Source organism: Pteropus alecto, unplaced genomic scaffold (genome assembly GCF_000325575.1).
Source record: "Pteropus alecto unplaced genomic scaffold, ASM32557v1 scaffold3, whole genome shotgun sequence".
Classification (NCBI taxonomy): domain Eukaryota; kingdom Metazoa; phylum Chordata; class Mammalia; order Chiroptera; family Pteropodidae; genus Pteropus; species Pteropus alecto.
In genome coordinates, this window is record NW_006442484.1 from 60,549,866 (window position 1) to 60,570,885 (window position 21,020).

Sequence of the window (21,020 nt, forward strand, 5' to 3'; positions counted from 1 at the left end):
AGTTTAAAGTTAGCGAAAATTTAGAATTAAAAATTAATATGATTTCCAAAAATTCAAAATTCCTATATTTTATAGTGAGGTAAAGGAGTATGTATTCTAGAAATTCGTATGATATACTGTTGTTTTATCCTTGCTGTTTTCTATACTTTTTAAACTTGCCCTTGGGTCTACAAAATAGTAATTGTTGAGATAATTGAAGCTAAGTACCTACTTTAGTTTGAATTATCCATTTATTAGTGTCCTGTTTAAAGATGAATGATTATTTAGATGAATCATTCTAAGAACTACTTCTGACCATGTTTTATAAGTAAACTCTTCAATGTTTCAAAAATTACATAAAAGTTTCCCTTTTAGGTTAATAAACAAATGTTCTGAGTTTAATAAGGCCTCTAAAAATATATTGTAATGTGTATATTGTGGTGTATATTACCTCTATGTTATGAGAGAACAAGTGTATATTCTTCATTGCGCTTTATTTTCTTACATATTATGTATATTCTAAACTTAAATAGAAAATTCAAGAGGATGGTACTAAAAGTATTGTTTACCATTTACAATAAAATTCTACTAGATGTTGTATTTAGAAGCAGAAATCTCAACATGAAGCCAGTTCATGTAGAGGTGAAATGTTTTTGTACCACTGATACATGTTTATAATATATGTGTGTGTGTATAATATGTTACACATATATAAAATTATCAGCCCATAACTTATTTATTGTCATGTGTTGACAGTTTAATGTATCAAGCCAAATTGAATCATAAGATGGAACAAATTTTTAATCCATAGGAGCCTTCATTTCTTAACCTGAAGCTGAGGCTACTAATTGTCACCTGCCAATTCATATTCTGAGCATCTATAGACTGCTACATATGCCATTTGAGCTTTTTAGAAGAGTGCCCTGTAACGCCCAATGGTATCATTCCTAGATGGTTCTTTTCTGTAGTCACTCTTTCTGTGCTTTCCATTTTTAGGGCTCTAAATCAACAGAGGGTACAGAAGCTGGAAGCAGAAGTGGACCAGTGGCAGGCCAGAGTGCTTGTCGTGGATGCCCAGCACAACAGTGAGGTAGAGGGCAGGTGCTTATAGATGATAACATAGATATTTTTGGTTTTATTGGGATATTGCTATTTTGGAAAAGTGGAATAAAACAATCAGGTAAATTGTGTTTTCATTTAAATTTGGATTTGACAGTGACATATTACAAATGAGAAATGGGCCTGCGATTTTACAGTGAATCATATTTTCGGAAACCAGGGCCAAAATTATGCCAGTTCTTTCTCTTATATGGTTCACATTCTTTTCATTTATTAATGCATAAATGATTGCAGAAGTTAAAGGGCTTGGAGAATAGCTCATACCATCAGTCAGAAGTAGCTGGAGTGATCCCACTGCTAATGAGACAAACTCACGAGTGTGCTGTCAGGTGTGTGCACATATGATTATGTATCTACACACATGCACACTTATATGTAATACACATGGATATTTTTACATAAAAAGCTTTTTCTGGAAGGATATACAACAGTTTCACGTTCTTATCTCTCTAGTCAGTGAGACCAGAGGTCATAGGATCAGGAAGGATAATTTTAAAATTTTAAAAATCAGAATAAATTAAGTTGGCTCTATTTTCCAAAGTTCTGTAGTGACCAGTGGAGCAGACCCTTCCTATCACCTTCTAAGAGTCTTCAAGCAATGTCTGTAATAAGTTCTCACATATATTTCAGGCTTCTGAAATCTCTGGTTCTGATTCCTACTAATTATTGTTTCAATGGCACTTGATGATACAGGGTTAGAAGTGCATATACAGCGTTATGGACTAATTGCACCTGTTAAAAACCCTCTTCTCTCTTTTAGATGGAGCCTCTACAAAAAGCTTTAGATGTAGCTAGAGAAGACAACAGGAAACTGGCTATGAGCCTGGAGCAAGCTCTCCAGACAAATAATCATCTGCAAACAAAGCTTGACCATGTCCAAGAGAAACTGGAAAACAAAGAACTTGAGCGACAGAATTTGGAAACGTTCAAGTAAGGGCAGTATAGTCACAGTGAAGTTAGGGAAGAGCTTCTGGGAGAGTAAGTTTGGCTCGTTCACATAAACCAGTTAAACCTTTTTCTCCTACTTTGAACTAGTACGCCCAAAAGAGCCATGTTAAGGAACCGGGTATAGCTGAGCAGCAGCAGACACTAGCTGTCTGGAGTATGCTGATTTTCAGCTCTTTTATCTAATATCAAGCTGCTTCTGTATATGAAGGTTAAACCAAAATCTAAAGAATATCGGTTGGAAGGAACACTTGCACGTTTCTGGTCAAGCCTTTTCCGTCAAAAGCTTATGTGTCCTTTAAAAGCATGATTTGGAAAAGCAATAACCAGAGCCTAAATGGAGGAGTGGATGACTCCATCTAAGCAGATGCTAAACCATTAATTGTTTTCAGTTATGGCCTGAGATTAGTTAAGTAAAACCCATCAAGTTCAAGTGAAGCTACTAAAATTTTGTCTTAAACTATATCTAGGTAAATATGATTTACCTAGATTTACCTAGGTATTAATAACATTCTGTGAAAATTCATACGAAAGAGAAATGCAATGCGCACATACATCTTTATTCCTTTCAGGTAGTGAACATATTGACATAGACAGGTATAAGCTAAAGCAGAAAAGGTGTTTTTCAGGTTTGTGATCTATACAAATTTTATACTCTGGTGAAGTGTTGCTGGCTCAAGACTTCATTATTGGTTAAACGAGAGTATATGTTTCACTCTTTTGGTTGGATCTCTTTATATTAAATGACTTTTTTTAAATGCTACAGGTAATGCTTTGTTTTTCTTCTGTTAAGCTCCAGATCAGTGAACTTCGCCTGGTAATTGATCTGCTTCTCATTTGTAAATCACACACCTTTTGGAAAGTTGCACATTCCCTCCATATCTTTATTACCTCCCAAGGTGATTTCTAAAGGTGATTTATCATCCGTGTTTTTCAAAACAGAGAACGGATGACTGAGGAATCCAAAATGGAAGCAGAATTGCATGCTGAACGCATAGAAGCTCTAAGAAAGCAGTTTCAAACTGAGAGAGATGCTGCAAAGAAAGCGACACAACGGGAAGTGGCAGAGGTATGGAGTCAATTGACAAAAAAGTTTCTCTAGTTGAATGTATTTTAAGAGGAAAACCAGCTGTGGGATGCAGTTATTCTTTGGCTGTTTTAATCCCCCTTGACCAGCAAGCCAGATGCAACTGAGGTAATCAGGTACATTACCTAACTAGTATTGATCAGGCAATTCCTAATTGATTTAAGGTTCCATTTCTGGGAGAACCAGAACGATAATTAAGTATTGATTTAGTGACAGGGCTTAGCATAAGCAACTCCATTTGGGGTCTGTTGTCTTGTTTTTAATAATTCCTCCCCTACCTTTTGATCAGACTTTTAGCCTAACTTAGAGTTGTGATCAAAATTTGAGGCATTAGTGCTACTCGCAGCTACCACTCTGGAGTTCTTGAAGTCTTTTGCTGATCCTCTGTTTGGTATTCACAAATAATGACATCTTTTTGCTGAATCTCTGTGGCATTCACAGGTCATGACGTTGGGTTCACGTTCTGTCAGTCATTCATTCTCTTCATTCCTTTTCTGATGTTCTTGTCTCAGAGAGATCATTTACTTGTTAGTTAGCAGCTGAGAACATGCTTTAAAGCTTTTGAGAGAATACAGTATTCCAGGGAAACTATTATGATTGTTATAAACAGGATAATTTCCAATGTCTAGAGTGCATGTCTGAGCCCCAATCCTCAGGACCCAAATCAATCAGAATCAATGAATCAAGGAAAGACACCATTGAAGAAGTCACTTTGTTAAGCCAACTAGTTTGTTCAATGATCTTATATAGCTGAGTCTCAACTTCCCCAGACGTATCAATCCAAGTACAGTAAGTGGTGCTGGCCATAGCACAGACAACTCCTTGCTCATCTAAAAGAGAATCAAGGGCTATCCTACTATCAAGAACTATGACTAGAGAGTCTAGGGGTTTTTGTTGGAGAGTATTGCTTTACCAGCAGATTCTGCAGTATCTCTAAGAGTTATATCTTTAAGGTTCCTTGTCACAGCTTCATTTGCATTTACTCCTAGCCAAGGCAGTAGGGATCTGCCAGTGGAAGCTAATTTTGAATCATGAATGGCTTCAGATAATTTCCATTTGAGTATGTAGCTCAGGACTAGAAAGGTGACAGCCATGGAGGCCAGTAACACAGGTGGTTTTCTTGTTACTCTTGCCTTGTGTCCCTTTTTTTGTACAGAGCCTGGATGCAAGGTTCCCCAGATTTGGGGTTTGGAAATGGACCCCCTTGGGTAGGGAGTCTGACACAGTAGAGAGGGGGCTGAGTTTGTTTCAGAGAAACTGAGAATTTGGAAATCAGGGAGAAGTTTGTGATGAGCACAACTATAGGATCAGTAGCATCGTGACAAATCCAACAATCATTTGGAGGTTGGATTACCCCCCTTTGCAATGGCCCAAGATATGTGAACAATGGCACAACTTTCCAGGCCAAAGCAAGGCAAAAGGTGAACAAAACAATCATAAAGACCTTCATGTCATAAGAATTAGGAAAAGCATGGTCAGAGAGGGAAGGAGGAATGGAAAGAAACGTTCTTGATCCTGGGAGGAAGCAGTCTGACCTCACCATGGGTACTTCTCTTCCTAGTCGGTTTGATTTCGAGGTCTCCAATGTTTGCACAGCACCAGATGTCAGAATGAGCCTTCTTCAGTTGTGAAATATGCACCCAAGGTTCGACACTTTGTAATTTGGCAGAGGTATCAGTAGTTGAGTACTTGCTAGAGGCCTTTCTAGGAATCTCACTTTTGCAAAAGCATCAGAGTAAAACAGTAACTGTCTATAAATGACAAAAGACTTAAAAATGCCCATGGTTAAAGACCTGATGAAAAGGTATTATAATAGACTTGATAAGGAAATTTGGTTATTATCTGTGACATATATTTTTAAGTAACTGGAATTATGACGGATAACATACCAGGATAAATCAGTTTTAGGAATTTCACACAATATCTAGAGAACTTATATAAATAATATGCATCTGTACAAATATAACCAAAGAAGGTTTATTATCCCTAATTTGACAATGCTTCCCATGTAATATAACATACCAAATAAACCTAATTAGTTTAACATCTCTCTTTTACAAGTTGAGAGACAAATTTACTGAGATTTTTCAGGGACTCTCTGTGAAATCTGTTACTTTAAGGTCAAAGACTCCATTTAGGATTTGATTTTAGGAGGTTGTCTAAATGCCGAAAGGTTTGAACATTTGACCAAATAGTATCACAGATCATTATGAAATAAAAATCTGTTTAACCAAAGTGACAATAGATCTTTTATTGATGTAACATCATTATAAATTTCAGTTATAAATTCAGCTCTACAACATAATTTGATATCTGTATACTCTATTGCATGCTTACCACCAAAAATATAGTTTCCTTCCATTACCATAGATTTGGCCTTTACCCAGTTCACTGTCCCCGACCCTTTTCCCCTCTAGTAACTACTAGTCTACTTTTTTGTTTTATATTCCACATATGAGTGAAATCATAGTTTTCTTTTTTGTCCAATTTATTTCACTTAGCATAATAACCTCCAGATCCACCCCAAATGGCAATATTTCATTTATTGTATGGCCAAATAGTATTCCATTGTATATATGTACCATTCTTCTTTTCCCGTTCATGTCAGTGGACACTTAGGTTGTTTCCATGTCTTGGTTATTGTAAATAATGCTACAGTGAATATAGAAGTATTTATATAGGTGTGTGTGTGTGTGTGTATAATCTTTTTAGTTAATGTTTTCATTTTCTTCTGATAAATACCCAGAAGAGGAATTGCTGGATCACATGGTAGTTCTATTCTGAATTTTTTTACGTTTTGTCTATACTGTTTTCCATTGTGGCTGCACCAGTTTACAACTTCAGCAGTGCACAAGGCTTCCCTTTTCTCCACAGTCTCTCCAACACTTATTTCTACCCTTTTTGATAATAGCCATTCTAACAGATGTGAGGTGATACTGCATTGTGGTTTTGATTTGCATTTCCATAATTCTTAGTGATGGAGAAATATCTTTTCGTGTACCTGTTGGCCATCTGTATATCTTCCTTAAAAAAAAGTCATTTCAGATCCTCTGCGCATTTTTTAATTGGATTGTTTTTTGTTGAGTTGTATGAGTTCTTTACATCCTTCGGATATTAACCCCTTATTGGAAGTATCATTTGCAAATATCTCCTCCCATTCGGTTGGTTGCTTTTTAGTTTGATTTAGTCACTTTTTGTTTTTTCCCTTGCTTTTGGAGTCAAAAATCACAAAAACACCACTGACACCAAAGTCCAGAAGCTTAGTGCTTATGTTTTCTTATATGTATTTTATTATTTTAGGTCTCACATCCAGGTCTTTAAGCCATTAAGAGTTAATTTTTGTGTATGGTTATAAGATAGTGGTCTAGTTTCATTCTTTTGCATATGTCTGTCCAGTTTTCCCAACACCATTTATTGAAGAGACTTTCTTCACTGTATATTCTTGGCTCCTTCATCATAAATTAGTTGCCTGTATATGTGTGAGTTTATTTCTGGGCTCTCAGTTCTGTTCCATTGGTCCCGTGTAATGTTTCTGCCAATGCCATACTGATTTGTAGCATAGTTTGAATTCAGAGTGTGATACTCCCCCTTTGTTCTTGTAATATGGACATTTTAATAATGTTAATTTTTCCAGTCCATGCACATGGAATATCTTTCCATTTCTTTGTCATCTTCAATTTCTTTCAAAAATGTCTTGTAGTTTTCAGTGTACTGGTCTTTCACCTCCTTTGTTTATTCCTAGGTGTTTTATTCTTTATGTTGCAGCTATAAATGTGATTGTTTTCTTCATTTTTCTTTCTTATATAGAAACTTAACAGATTTTTGTATATTATATCCTGCAACTTTATTGTATTGTTTCTGATAGTTTTTTTGTTGGACTGGTTATGATTTTCTAATATAAAATCAAGTCACCACAAATAGTGACAGTTTTACTTCTTCCTTTCCAATTTAGATGCCTAATTGCTCTGGCAAGGACTTCCAGTACTGTGTTCAGTAACAATGGCGAAAGTGGGCATCCTTGTCTTACTCCCAATCATAGAGGAAAAGCTTTCCTTTTTTTGAGTATGATGTTTGTCATATATGGCCTTTATTTTGTTGAGGTACATTCCTTCTACACCCATTTTATTGAGAGATTTTATCAAATGGATGTTGTGTCTTGTGAAATGCCTTTTCTGCATCTACCTCCCCTTTGCATTTTAATACACCCACCTTCAGATGTACCAATGCATGGTTCTCTCAGGCATGCTAGCGTGTTGAATAGAGGAACCTTTGTTGAGTTATAGATGCCTGGCTGGTTGTAGACATAAGGAGAGATTCAAAGAGGTCTCACTACTCCGTGATGCTGATGTCACTCCAACAACAGAATATTTATAAAGGCAAATACAGAAGGTTACATAGTTGTTAACAATACTTAGCTCTTAATATTGAGAATACTGGGGTTTTTTTTAAGTAGTCAAAGACCTGATGAAGACATCGGGAAGCACAGTATACTGTTTTGGTATGACACAAACTCTTTGCTCTCCAGGTAGATTACCCCAAAGGTAAAAGAACCTTTTCACAATCTCTTATTAAGAACAGACCAATAGTCCAGGAAAACCTTATTCTTTTAACAAAGAAAAACCAAATTCTAATTTTGTACCAGTGTACTTTCAATATTAAAATCCATTCTTTAAAATCTTAAACCCCATTCCGGTCTTAGCTAGCTTGAAACACATAATATTCTTTCCCAAGATTCCTTTTCCACAAACTTCCAACTTTCTTTGTATCCATTCAGAGTTTGTCCTATGTTTTTCTCATTCTGCAATAATCATTTTACTTTTTTACCTACTTTTCATAGTTATTTCCTTTCACCTTTATTCCTAAGTAGTTTTAATTACATATTAGAATTTTTAACCCTTAGAATCCTTAATTCCTAGTGAAAACTAAAGTGTAAGCAATTGTGGTCTGTCTGTAATACTGTGGATTAGCAAATTTATAAATACATTTCATAGTTTCTAGAAGTATATTTTCCCCCACAAAACATGTTCAAATGTGGCACAAGACATGTTTACTAATAGACCTAAATATCTTTAGTTCCTCTATAAAAGGAAACCAAAGGTGGATAAACCTGTTCAGTAGTTAATGTTTCAGTATTTTATCTTATTTGGAAATGATCTAGATGAATATCCATCATTTAACTGATCTCAGTGTAATTTTAAAGTTTCATTACCAAAAAGGATTTTGGCAACTTTTAAGTAGGCATACCATAAAAAATAAACTGTTGAGAAGTTCATTTATAATCTATCTTACATCTATTTAATTCATTGTTAACAATTATGAAAATTTCATGAGATATTAAACAGTGAACCATCATCCTTCTTGCTGACAAATTCTACAGGAGATGATATGAGCTTATCTTTCAGTAAACCTAGGTAGAATAAAAATATTCTATTTAATTCTGATAACTAAGACATGCCTCTTAATTAAACAAACTTAAACTAGCTTTTATTCACCAAAAATTATCTTAGATCACATGAACTTGAAAAACATTTTGGTTTCTATATTTCTGAGATTATACTTGATTTATGTAAGTGCTTAATTTTCTTTAAGCTGATTAGAGTATTTTGGCAATACCACTCGGAGGTAGAATAAAAGTCACATTTATAACATACATACATAGACATACATAAACATACAGACACAAGTTTTCATTTAAAAATTTTGGCAGGTAGAATACAGAACTCACTAGTTTATAAAAGAACAGTTGGATCCAAATCATGTTTCTGGCAGATGAAATAAGATTACCTGCAAAGATAGCTAAAGCTTGTAACTAATTTGTAAAATAGACTTTTAAGATTTTTCTTAGGCCTAGTTTTCAAAACGGTCTTTAGTTTTAGTTTTGCACCCTACCCCACCCCCCACCCCCCTTTTTGATAGGAATTACCTGGTTCTTGGAGACTGGTTGAATATTTATATCTCAAAAGGCACAAAGAATGAAAATTCTACCAACAAAAGGACTTTTGTTCTCTAAGTCTAGATCTTTTCCAATATCTGCAAGCTTTTTGAGATGAATAGGGATATATTAGGATTGGTAAAAGGATAGGTGGGCTTTGAATTGTGTCTAGAGCTGCATTTCTATTCTTATAAAGACTCAGTTTGTAAGACAAAGTACAGTTGTTTTAATTTCTCAAACAATTGGGTTGCAACCTAAGTGATATGGAGGCTGACCCACCCATCTAGTTGTGTTATCTTCAACTTGCTGCTTTATATCAGGGAGAAGATCTTCAAATAAGATAGAAATTAAAAGATTCTTATGTTCTAGATTTAGAGCTGTGTGTCTTTGGAATGTTTTAGTAAATCCTTCCACAAATGTCTTCAGAATGTTTTTCTTTCCCTCTGGTTATATAGTTTCATTTTAGCTTTCGGGGAGAAGGCCTAAAAAACAGTTCCTTATCAGGCTCTGAATATCAGGTTCCACAGATCTAAAAAAAAAAAAAACAAAAACATAAAACCCCTTTCAGATATCAGCCAGGACAAACAGTGTATGTTCCTGCCCGTACTGAACAACTGCACAGACACAGGAGGTATATAGAGTGAGAGTGCAAAAGATACTGCCCTCCCAAAATCCAGAGCCACTTTCAAAGATAACCAAAAGAAAAGATAGTTCCCCTGGGAGCTGGCAGCAGTCAGTACGACCCTAGCAGCAAATGGAGTGCAACCCACATTTCTGTCCAGCTATGTCTAGCTGTAACTAGGGTGGAACCACATTCTTTTCTGGCCATATATTTGGGGCTCTTTACCTGGCAATTACCAAACCAAGTTCTCAGGACACAAAACAAGACAAACGAGGCAGTAGCTGTCCCTGAGTGAGAAAGGATTAACAACCAATGGGCTCTTGAAAGCGAATTCATGAGTCACAGTTCAAAGATCTAATTCTTATAGATGTTTTTAGCCTGCCAATCTGAATTTGGGAAGGAAAGGACAATGTGAAATTTTACTTCTCTCACCTAAGCAACACAGAGATCCAGGAAAGCTCGCTTTGGTAAGAATTTTCACCCTTAGCCAGCTTCTGCTAGTTTTCCTAGGATCCTGCCTGTAGGCTCTGGAGTAAGTGGAATGTCCCAGTGAGTCTCATCCTTGTCACCAGAAATGGTAGAGCGGAAAAATAATTTTCCCTCTACCCTGGTGACTACTGGATTGAGACCGCTTTTTATTCGGAGTACCTCATAAATGAATAAACTTACCTAGGTTAAAAGTTCTCCACTCTGGCCACTGTAATTCAAGTATCTTTGGTAAGATTAACTTGCTTGTTTAGCCTTAAAATAAAATTTTATTCACCAGAAGCCTCACACTGGACCCAAGTCTAGCTTAAATCAGACCTATTCCAACCCTGGACCCAGTCTGATTTTTAAGTTGAACCCAGTCCAACTTTGGCTAGTTTCCAGACCCAGTTCGGAAAAAGAGATGCTCAAATAATGTCGGGAAGCTCATAACGCAAACGCTGCAGAGCTAGGCTCTAAGACTTTGCTATGACCTCCAGAGGCATCGAGAAAGTAGGGAGCTCGTAGGACTCAGTGGGTACCTTTCCCTGGTTGCTTATTGCTCCTGGGTGCTATTACAAGTGTCCTTCATTTTCTTCTTCTGATGCCAGAACTGTTAAAAGATATTTTAAATATGTCTTAGTTTAAGATTTGATTTCAACAAAAATCATTTGAATTGGGCAGCATCCACTCAAGCAGATAGAAAGGAGCTCCAAGAAGCTGTATAAAATGAAAAGCTTTTATAGACAGACGAGAGTGGGAACAAAAAGTTAAACTAGGCAAAAATGCAGGTTGATTATTGCAAAGTTACTTTCCTTTGGGGGATTCCAGGGGTCTCAGGCAGATCACTCAACTAGTGTTGATCAGGTGATACCTGATTGGTTTAAGAGTTCATTTTTGGGAAAGCCAAGACTAAGTCTCGATTTGGTGACATAAGGCTTAGAGCATAAGTGACTCCATTTGGGCCTGTTATCTTGTTTTTAACAGTAAACATTATGCTATTTTTCCTCTAGACAAGTTTATTAAAATCTTTAGAAACAAAAAGCAATATTATAAAAATGCATGCAGTGATAGTAACTAACAAGTATCTATATAAACTACCACATAATTTATTTTTACTTCTCTAGACATGAGGTCACAATTGACAGAAAGGAAATGCTTAAAGCATGGTAAATGGTAATAATCATTGAGTAATTACTATGTGCCAAGCTCTACATTCTTCATTTTATTTAACTGTTACGTGAATCTTATGAGGTAGGCTATTCACACTTTCCCAATGATGAACCTGAGTCTTAGGGAAGTTAATTATCCAAATGACATAGCTAGTAAGAGGTGAAGCTAAGATTTGAACTTAGATCTGTCTGACTCCAAAGCCACACCCTGAAAAGCAAACAATGAACTTATATTTACATTGTTTATCTGTTCTAAGAAAGATTGTGTTCTTTAAGTGATTTTCATGATTTTTAACACTAGAGCGTTCCTCTACAAATCTACTTAATCAGACATTATGGCCTCATTTGCCCTCCCTTTTGAAAGAAAGGTCTAAAGAGAACAAAATATAGGGACAGAGCTAAACATACACTTCTCTTACTGAATAGAAGGTAAAAATGTTCTAATTTTCCCTTTGTGTTCCACAGCTGAAGAAAGCCCTTGATGAAGCCAACTTCAGATCAGTGGAAGTATCACGGACCAACCGAGAGCTGCGGCAGAAACTGACAGAGTTGGAAAAGCTACTGAACAGTAGCAAGGAGAAAATAAAGACTCAAAAAGCCCAAATTAGGCTTCACATGTCAGCTAAGGCGAATAACACTCAGAATATTGAGAGGATGAAGGTTGTATGAGAAACTCTAAGTGTCTTCTCACTTCCTTAGTATCTGATGAGGCAGGCAGTGGTATCCAGGAGAGATGGTTTCAGAGCACTAACAGCACCATGGGTCTGAGAATTAATTACAGCTACACTCAGGAAGTGGGAAGATTGCCTTGGGAGGACAATCTCTTTTCCTAGCCATGATTCGCTATATAAATGTTTAGTTTCTCATTAGCTGCTCATGTCACTTTCTGGCTTCCCATCTGTCTCCTCCATGGTGCTAGTACAGGACTTTGCTCTTTTGGGGTTAGCAGGCCAGACAGGAAGGAGAGCCCAGCAGGAACTAATAACTGTGGGTTTCATACGGGATTCTTTCTGTCATCCTATAGGCAAAAGGAGCAAGCCAGTTATTTCACTGATCATCTGTGTTATTTCCACATTTACTTTCAGCAAATAGAAACAGAATTGAGGCAAATGGAGCTAATTAAGGATCAATATCAGAAAAAAAATTATGAACAGGTAGATGATTTCCACAAACTGTGTTTACCATTCACATAAAATCTCAAACTTGGACACATGCACCAATGTCTCCCTCTTTGTGCCCTCCAGTCATTGAGTATCCAGAAATTTGTATCTGAAATGACTAACCTACAGAAAGAGATGCAGCTGTTGGCCAAGAGCCAATATGATACCTCAGCACGGAACAAACAGCAAGAGCTACGACTAGAGGCAGAGCGGAAAATAAGGCAAGAACTAGAGAATCGGTGCCAGGTAAAAACTTTAAGATTCATCTCAAAGAATATCAGCAAACAACATGTGCTGATACCCAGCATTAGAGCACCTAGAATTTCTAGATTCTCTGAAAGAAAACATATTTACAAGTTGTTCATCTTAGCTAAGTTCTTAGAATCATAATATCTAGGAAGAAGCCTATAGCTTTGACTATGGCACATATTCTCCATTCTCAACTTAATAATACTCATTTTAAAGAACAGTTAAAACTCATGCAAAATACTAGTTACTAAGATTTCTGAACTGAATTTCATAGTTTTTGATGAACTTTATACCTTTCGGTTCTTCCCTATAGCTCAGATACACCTGTTCCTGTTACAGGACTTTTAGCTATTCTCAACTTAATGAAAAGCATAACATACCACTGAAAAAGGACTTCAAGAGATCTCTTTTTTTCCCTCTTATTACCATGTCATTAAGATAATTCAGTTATTTTCAGTTTTTCAATTACAGTTGGCATTCAATATTATATTAGTTTCAGGTGTACAGCACAGTGGTTAGACATTGATATAACTTGTGAAGCGATCACCCTCAATTACTCCAGTCCCACCTGGCACCACAGTTATTACAATATTATTGACTACATTCTCTATGTTGTACTTTACATCCCTGTGACTGTTTTATAACTACTAACTTGTACTTCTTCATCCCTTCACCTTTTTCACCCAGTCTCCCCACCCTCCTCCTATCTGGCAACCATCAGTTTATTCTCTGTATCTATGAGTTTGTTTCTGTTTTTGATTGTTTTTTAGATTCCACATATAACTGAAATCACATTTGTCTTTCTCTGTCTTATTTCACTTAGTATAATACCCTCTAGGCCCATCTATATTGTTACAAATGGTAAGATTTCATTCTTTTTTATGGCCAATATTCCACTGTATATATGTACCATATCTTTATCCAATCATCCATTGATAGGCACTTAGGTTGCTTCCATTATCTTGGCTATCATATATGAAATGTCCTTGTCTCTTGTTATAGACATTGTTTTAAAGTCTATTTTATCTGATAAGTGTTTCTACTCCAGCTTTTTCAATTTCCATTTGTATGAAATATCTTTTTCCATCCCTTTACTTTCAGTGTGTGTCATCATCTTTCAACCTAAAGTGAGTCTCTTGCAGGCAGCATATGTAGGGGCCTTGTTTTCTTATCCATTCAGCAACCCGATGTCTTTTGATTGAGCATTTAGTCCATTTACATTTAAAATAATTGTTGATAGATAAGTAGTTATTGGCGTTTTATTCATATTTTTTCTTTTTTTTTTTTCTTCTTAAAGAGGTTTCTTTAACATTTCTTGTAATACTGGTTCAGTGGTGATGAATGCTTTTAGCTTTTTCTTGTAGGATATCATTGAGCTCTTATCTCCCAACAGAGATTCTCTGCTATGAAAAGTATCCAATTCTGGAAGGAGATGTTAATCACTATTTTCAGGAGAATCCATGAATCAAAATCTGTAATCTTATATACTATGTATACTGTAGGTTAACTGAAAATAAGTTTTTATCTTGTATTTAGGTAGCACCTGAAGTCAGATTACCCAGTCATACTTTCATAATTTAGTTGCCCTATCATATATTATAAATACTGAAGCTTTTTGTTCAATATGGTACATTGAGAGTTTGTAAAAATCTTTGTATTATGCTTTTAGGAATTGGAGGAAACTGTCAGACACCTGAAGAAGTGTAAAGAAGCAACAGAGAATAAACTGAAAGAAGCCAGTGTAGAATCAGAACAGGTAAGCCAGAGCCATGGACACAGAGACAAGTTTCCTCAGACACAATCACCTAGAAACACAAGTCAATGTAAAATTCTTCATTAACATAGTTGTCAGGAGTACAATAGGGAAGAACCAGTAACTTACTAAGTATAGTCTGCTATAAAGAAGTGATCTGTGTCCTGATGAGCAAGATTAGAATGCTGAAAGATTGAGTAAACCTGAAGTCCAAGTCTCTCCCACTAAGTAGAAGGGAATACCAGCATGTGTGTGGATTTTAATGCATTGTTTGACATGAACCAATCATAGCTCTTCATTCAGTCTTTAGCTAGGAATATAAAGTAGGCCCTATCAATTTGTGAGTTTGCTTTCTCTGATCTAATATTTTAAATTAGCTTTTTTGAAGGTATTTAAAATCATAAGTTTTTTAGAGCAGGAGAAGACCTTTGAAATCATTATTTACTACAAGCACATCTCAGTTTCTGGTTAAGAAAACAGATTCGTTAGCTTAAGGTATCACAGTGATGTTGCTATCAGTTGGTCAGGATTTGTCCCTTTTATAGCTATTAAATTACTTGACAATATGACTGTCAAAATGGTATATTAAAAAGAACATGGCACTCCAATATTCATGGCAGCACAATTTACAATAGCCAAGATATGGAAGCAACCTAAACGCCCAACAGATGATTGGATAAAGAAATTATGGTTCATATATACAATGGACTATTACTCAGCCATTAAAAAAAAAAAGAAATCCTACCATTTGCAACGACATGGATGGACCTAGAGGTTATTATGCTGAGAGAAAGATAAATACCATATGATTTCACTTATATGTGGAATCTAAGGAACAAAAAGAACAATCAAAAACAGACTCACAAAATAGTGGACAATTTGGTGACAGAGGGGACGGGGGGTTAGAGGGCTAGGAGAATAGGGTGAAGGATTAAAGAAGTACAAATTAGTAGTTGATAGATGGTCACAGGGATGGGGAGCATGGCATAAAGAATGCAGTTAGCATTAATATGATGGCTAGGTGGAGGGCCAGGGGAGGGAGGGAGCAATTGGGGGGATTGTTTTATGAACAATGTAGATGTCTAACGAATGTATTGTATACTTGAAACTAATTTAAATAAATAATTAAAAAAAAAAAACATGGACTGCGACAAACCTGAGTTTGAATGTCAGCTGTGACACTGTGCCCTTAAGGAAGTTATGTTTACTTTAACTCATCAGTTACCACATCCATAAAAGTCAGGAAGTTAATATCTACTACTTTGTTATTCTGCTAGATGGCTCAGAATAAGTGTCAGTAAATGTTAGCTGCCTTCTCATTCGCCATACAAGAGGAAACATCATGTACAATGCCATTTCAAGCATCTTTCCCTCCACTCCTGGTAAAAAGTGCTGTAGAAAGGTGTGGCTGGGTTTGGTTTGGGGGTGGGAGTGTCACTGTCATTTAGGATACATAAACAGACCTGGAACATATTTTAGCTTTGTAGCTTTCTAAAAATTAAATGACCAAGGGAGCTCTATTTTCTTATCTACTTTATACCTACACTATGACCTGGTTAATATAGGGCAAGTACATGGTAGCACATTATTAAGGCCCTATTATATGGCAGGCACCAGGTGATGGAGATAAAAATCTCTATCTGAACAGGCCTGACAATGCCCTCTCAGACTTCAGAATCAGAAAATGAAAATTCTGTCTAATGAACAAGTAATCAGAGGGTGAAAACAAGTCATATTACTTCTTATTTTAGAAGATTATGTTCTGGAGCTGTTTTGAAGCAACCTTCATATAAAAATCTATCGGCTCTACCTTGAAAATACCAAAGTATCCCAAATACTTAGAAAAGTGCCAAGCATATATTGGCACTCAGTAAACATTTGTCAAATAAATGAATACTGATTCCAGTTCATCTTCAAAAATAAACTATCAGAGGGACTGTTTTCAAGCCTAATAAAGATAATTTGGAAGTTTGCGCTTATGAGCTAAAGTATCAAAGAATACAACTTATACTAAGCTGCTCCAGGTTTTTACTAATTCATTCTATTACTTTTTATTACTATAAAACACAACAGAAAAATCTAGTTTAGGAACTTTGGAAAAGTAGAGAATAGAACTCAAAAATTCCAAAAAAAAAATGGTTTGAACTACCATATTCATCTTCAGTGCCATTTTTGTATGTTCATTCTTATTTTCTTCTGGGCCCTCTCTTACCTTAGTTCACATCCAGGAAATATTAACAAATGCATAAAAAGCATCAAGCCTGCATGCATTCTTTAACTCTGTATTCAGGAATTGCTTTCTCATCTATCTGTAGGATGTATATTATTCAAAATAAGTTGCAGGGTTCTTGCAGTCAGAATTTTGGTCATAATATGTAGATAAAAAGTCAAACTAATAACGTTAAAAATTTATAACTGTTGTAATTATTTTAATGATAACATTTATATGTTCAGATAACAGCTAACCTGGAAGAAGCTCACCGCTGGTTTAAGTGCAGATTCGATGGCCTGCAACTTGAGCTGACAAAAAACCGGTTGCAGAGGCTTCCCCGGGAAAACACGTGGAGGGAAGAGGTAGGGCATTTAGATAGTGCTGTTTTAAGCAAGTCTGGATTTGTTTCTTCTCAGATTTCTAATTACGGAGGTTCTCTCTTCATCCAGCTACTCTCTTTACTAATCGTTAGATTTCTTGAAATTACTGCTAGGAAATCTATGAACTAAATTTTTTTTCTTAAAAGCTCCACCTCTCCTAAACTGTCTAGATTAAAACCACCCACTTTGATGAATATTTATAAAGACAAAATAGGTCCCCAGCTCTGCAGTTAGTTTTGAACAGTATTAGGTGTGACTTCTTTCCAACAGGACGAAGAAGATAAAAGGCACGACGTCATGCCTAACCAGTCTGTTCTACATCGGTGGGAGAGTAAACAGAATATTAGACTTGCACCCAAGAAGTATCATGCTGACCTAGAGAGAAAGTGATGTCCTGACAGAGGAGCTTCTTCGTTTACAGTTACACGGTCATGATTCCCTGAGCCCAGCAGCTAGGGCTGGCCTGTTTCACAGTCACCAGAACATGAAGTCTTTCATGTGGGCTGAATATTTTGGACCTGAGTTTATCCTTATATGAACTCTGATATCAATACAGAACCACCCCATCTTTGTCCCTTTCCCCATTTTCCACCCAATAAATTTATATTAATTTGTTGTATGATAGGAGATGCTGTTGTATAATTGACTTTTTCTTAGTACATTTTATCAAAAAACATTTACTGAAGTACTAGATGATGCAGCAACTAAGTAATACTTTGTTTCAATGAAATATCCCAATTTAACATCCAGTAATCCTTAGAAATAGAATCACCAGGAAAATGGTAAAAACTCCACTGTCTTATAAGCTTATGTCCTATACTGAATAATTACCAGTACATCTTTAATAAGACTAATATCTCTATACTTATATATCTCAGATTGGAAATGTCCCAGGAAGCTATAAATGTTACAAAGAAGTTTATTAAATATAGCAGTCTGCTCTGCTGGATTGCAGATAATAGTAATATCAACAGGCACACTGGATTGTTCCACTTGAGAGTCTAGGAGGAGGACAGGAATTGTTGTGGATTAATGTCTCCCTTAGACAGATTTTGGATAATTATTTTTCAGTTTGTTAGCCAGTATTGGACAATTGTTATTTCAGTGACCCTTTGTTTTCAGTATCTCCTGGATTCTTGATCTAATAGGCTTCCAATTCGTAACCAAAGATGTTTTGGTCTAGTTTTATCTCAGGGGGTCAGTTTTACACAGTCATAGGTTCTTTACTTTCTTAGCCTCTCTCAAAACATCTAGCCACATATTAGATATTTTCTAAAATGGTTTCACATTTCAATTTATTAAATTCCCTAGTTTAGATTTGAGCCCACTAACAAAAAGAAGAGATAAGGTTTCCTTTACTTCACCTGTTGGGTTTATCCCAGAATACTATTTGAAAAAGCAAAATTTCTTTTTTAAAACTTTACTATTTGATGATACTTTGCATCTATCTTCTCAAGATAGATCTGGTGATCAATCTCATTTCATTGAGCAAGATGGCTTTATGTTGGCACTGTGCTGTATCATGTTTTCTACCTTGGACTTCTTTGGGCGATAAAGACTCTAAGCTTTTTGCTAATGTAAGCCCTTCTATAAATGGTCAGAAACAAAGTACAACATACACAAGACTAAAACTGACTATGGAATATTTTCTGCTTACCAACTCCAGTTCTAATAACAGATCCAAGACTGAGTCTCATTGGATTGACTGATCACATGTCTACCCTTGACCAATCAATCAATCACTGTGACTTGAAAGATGAATTATACACTAATTGGTTAGGTCTGGACATGAGATGTACCCATCGTTGAAACAGGGTGGTTCCCCAAAAGGAAATCAAGGAGGTAGTTTCAGATCAAAACCACTGATGTCTATCACAACAGTAAAAACATTGTAAGTAGAGGAAATACACCAAGGTGGTCACTAACCAAACTTCATTAACACTACAACCAGAGAGCTCTGAGCAGATGCTAGGTTTTTCTTATATTGGCACTTCTTTTCCTCCAGATTTATGTAAGACAGCCACAAGCTCTTCCTGAAGCTTTAAAAACCAATTCTTTAATAACCTACATATAGGGACTTCCAGGTAGCTAAAGGCAGTGGCAACTGCATAGCTATTTATCTCCCAATATTTCCTTCACAGGCAACATGAAATAAGAAAGGAAAAGTAAATTCTATACAAAACCGCATTCTATGCATAACTTGAAGGCAGACAACATCAAATCTTCAGAATAACTAAATATAGAAAAGTCACCTAAACCTAATGCATGCTTTCTCATACTTTGGCTCTGCCTCACCTCACAAGACTTTATAGTAGGCAAAGGCAGACTCCCACCCCTAACCCCATCCCCCTCAAAAAAAAAAACAGGAAAGAAAAAGGAAGCTAGTGAAGGGGGGCTAAAAGAAATGAAGAATAAGTTACAAGGTGCCCAAAAGAGAATAGATTCAGATGAAAATAAGAGTCATTGAAGAAAGGCAGGAAAACCACCAAGGAAATGAAATTGACAAAAGGGTAAGAGAAAAAATAATGGAAGATAGGCAAAGGAATAATATTCATGTTGTTGATGCCCCTGAGGAAGAAAAAAAAAAAAGTAGAACAGAGGTAATATTTAAAACTATATTCCAAGAACACTTTCCAAAAATAGAAAAAATATATATTTGAAATACATATTGAAAGGACTTACCACATACCTGAGAAAAACCAGATGATCAATTCTGAGACATAGTCTAATAAAACTATTAGATTTTAAAGGCAAAATATTCTCAAGGTCTACAGGCAAAAAGATAAACTTACTAAGGCAAAAGAGACTGGCATCCGACATTTAAAAACCAACACACTATACTAGGGGATGGCAGGATAAGACTGATGTTATTTAAGGGCACATTCTTGCAATTAGTAAATAAACCATAGAGATGTAATGCACAATATAATGAATATAGACAACAAAATTATACTATAATCATCAAACTTGCTAAGAGACCAAAACTGAATTATCCGACCACTAAAAAGGGATCATTGTGCAAGGTAATAAGGTAATAAATATTGCTACAATGGCAATCATTACAATATATGAATGTTTTAAGTTGAAACGTATACCTTAAATTTACACAGTTATACATCAAGTATATTCAATTTTTAAAAACCCAACACAGTAAGCAAGATGACAATAGAGCAAAGCAGTATGGTAGCTGGAATCCTAAGGTAGGCAGGCCCCAAGATTTTCCACCCTCTGGTGTACATGCCTGCATCATCCCTGGAACTGTGAAAATAAATTTTACTCCCATGATTAGATTATATATCATAGCTGACTTTAAGAAAGGGAGATTATACTGGTGAGCCTGACCTAGTCACGTAAGTCCTTTAAAAGCCATTTCCTTCGGTTGGTTGCAGAAGGGGAAGTCAAAGATTTGAAGCACAGATTTAATGTGCCCTTGCTGGCTTGAAGATGGAGAAAGCCAAATGGTAAGGAATACAAGTGGCCTTCAGGAGCTGAGAGCAGCCCCTGCTGAAAGCCAGCCAGAAATGAAGAGCTCAGTCCTAAAACTTCAAGGAACTGAAGTCTGGCAACAACCAGAATGAGCTTGGAAGCAGATTCTTTCCCAGACCTCCAGAAAAGATAACAGCTCAGTTGACACCTCGATTTCATCCTGTAAAATCCTGGGACTCAGCCCCATTGTATGTGGGTTCCTGATGCACAGAAACTGTGAGATAAGTTTATTATTTTAAGCCACCAAGGTTGTGGTAGCAGCAATTAAAGTTAATATAAGTAGAATTTTTTTAAAAAAACAATATGTGTGAACCAAGGGTTTTATATCCAGCTAAACTGTCCCCCAAATATCAAAACTATAGAAAATTGGTTATAAATACATAGGAAGTTAGAGAATTCTGTACCGTGTACCTCCTTTTTGAGAAATCTACAGGAACAGAGGTCAGCAAATTTTTACTG

At 36.0% G+C, this 21,020-nt stretch overlaps 1 protein-coding gene and 1 long non-coding RNA gene across 15 annotated transcripts in view; one reads left to right on the forward strand and one right to left on the reverse strand.

The window, feature by feature from the left end:
- Positions 1–17,702, forward strand: part of CCDC150 (coiled-coil domain containing 150) — a 65,445-nt gene extending 47,743 nt beyond the window's left edge. For 9 of the 14 annotated variants that reach the window (XM_015596604.2, XM_015596606.2, XM_015596607.2 and 6 more), the window contains 9 exons: positions 976–1,069; positions 1,859–2,028; positions 2,986–3,112; positions 11,787–11,981; positions 12,407–12,475; positions 12,566–12,727; positions 14,400–14,486; positions 16,938–17,057; positions 17,346–17,702. In XM_015596604.2, coding sequence (XP_015452090.1) covers positions 976–1,069; positions 1,859–2,028; positions 2,986–3,112; positions 11,787–11,981; positions 12,407–12,475; positions 12,566–12,727; positions 14,400–14,486; positions 16,938–17,057; positions 17,346–17,465 — 1,144 coding nt within the window. In that variant the 3' untranslated portion in view covers positions 17,466–17,702. Of the gene's footprint in view, positions 1–975; positions 1,070–1,858; positions 2,029–2,985; positions 3,113–11,786; positions 11,982–12,345; positions 12,476–12,565; positions 12,728–14,399; positions 14,487–15,760; positions 15,886–16,937; positions 17,058–17,325 lie in introns of those variants that run through there. The other 5 variants (XR_003042925.1, XR_003042926.1, XM_025039392.1 and 2 more) reach the window with 5 other exon arrangements.
- On the reverse strand, positions 8,589–10,840 carry LOC112470288. Its single transcript, XR_003042928.1, has 2 exons — positions 10,692–10,840; positions 8,589–9,591 (listed from the first exon to the last, which is right to left on the reverse strand). It is a non-coding gene; the product is annotated as an uncharacterized LOC112470288 (long non-coding RNA).
- Positions 17,703–21,020: the final 3,318 nt, after the last annotated feature.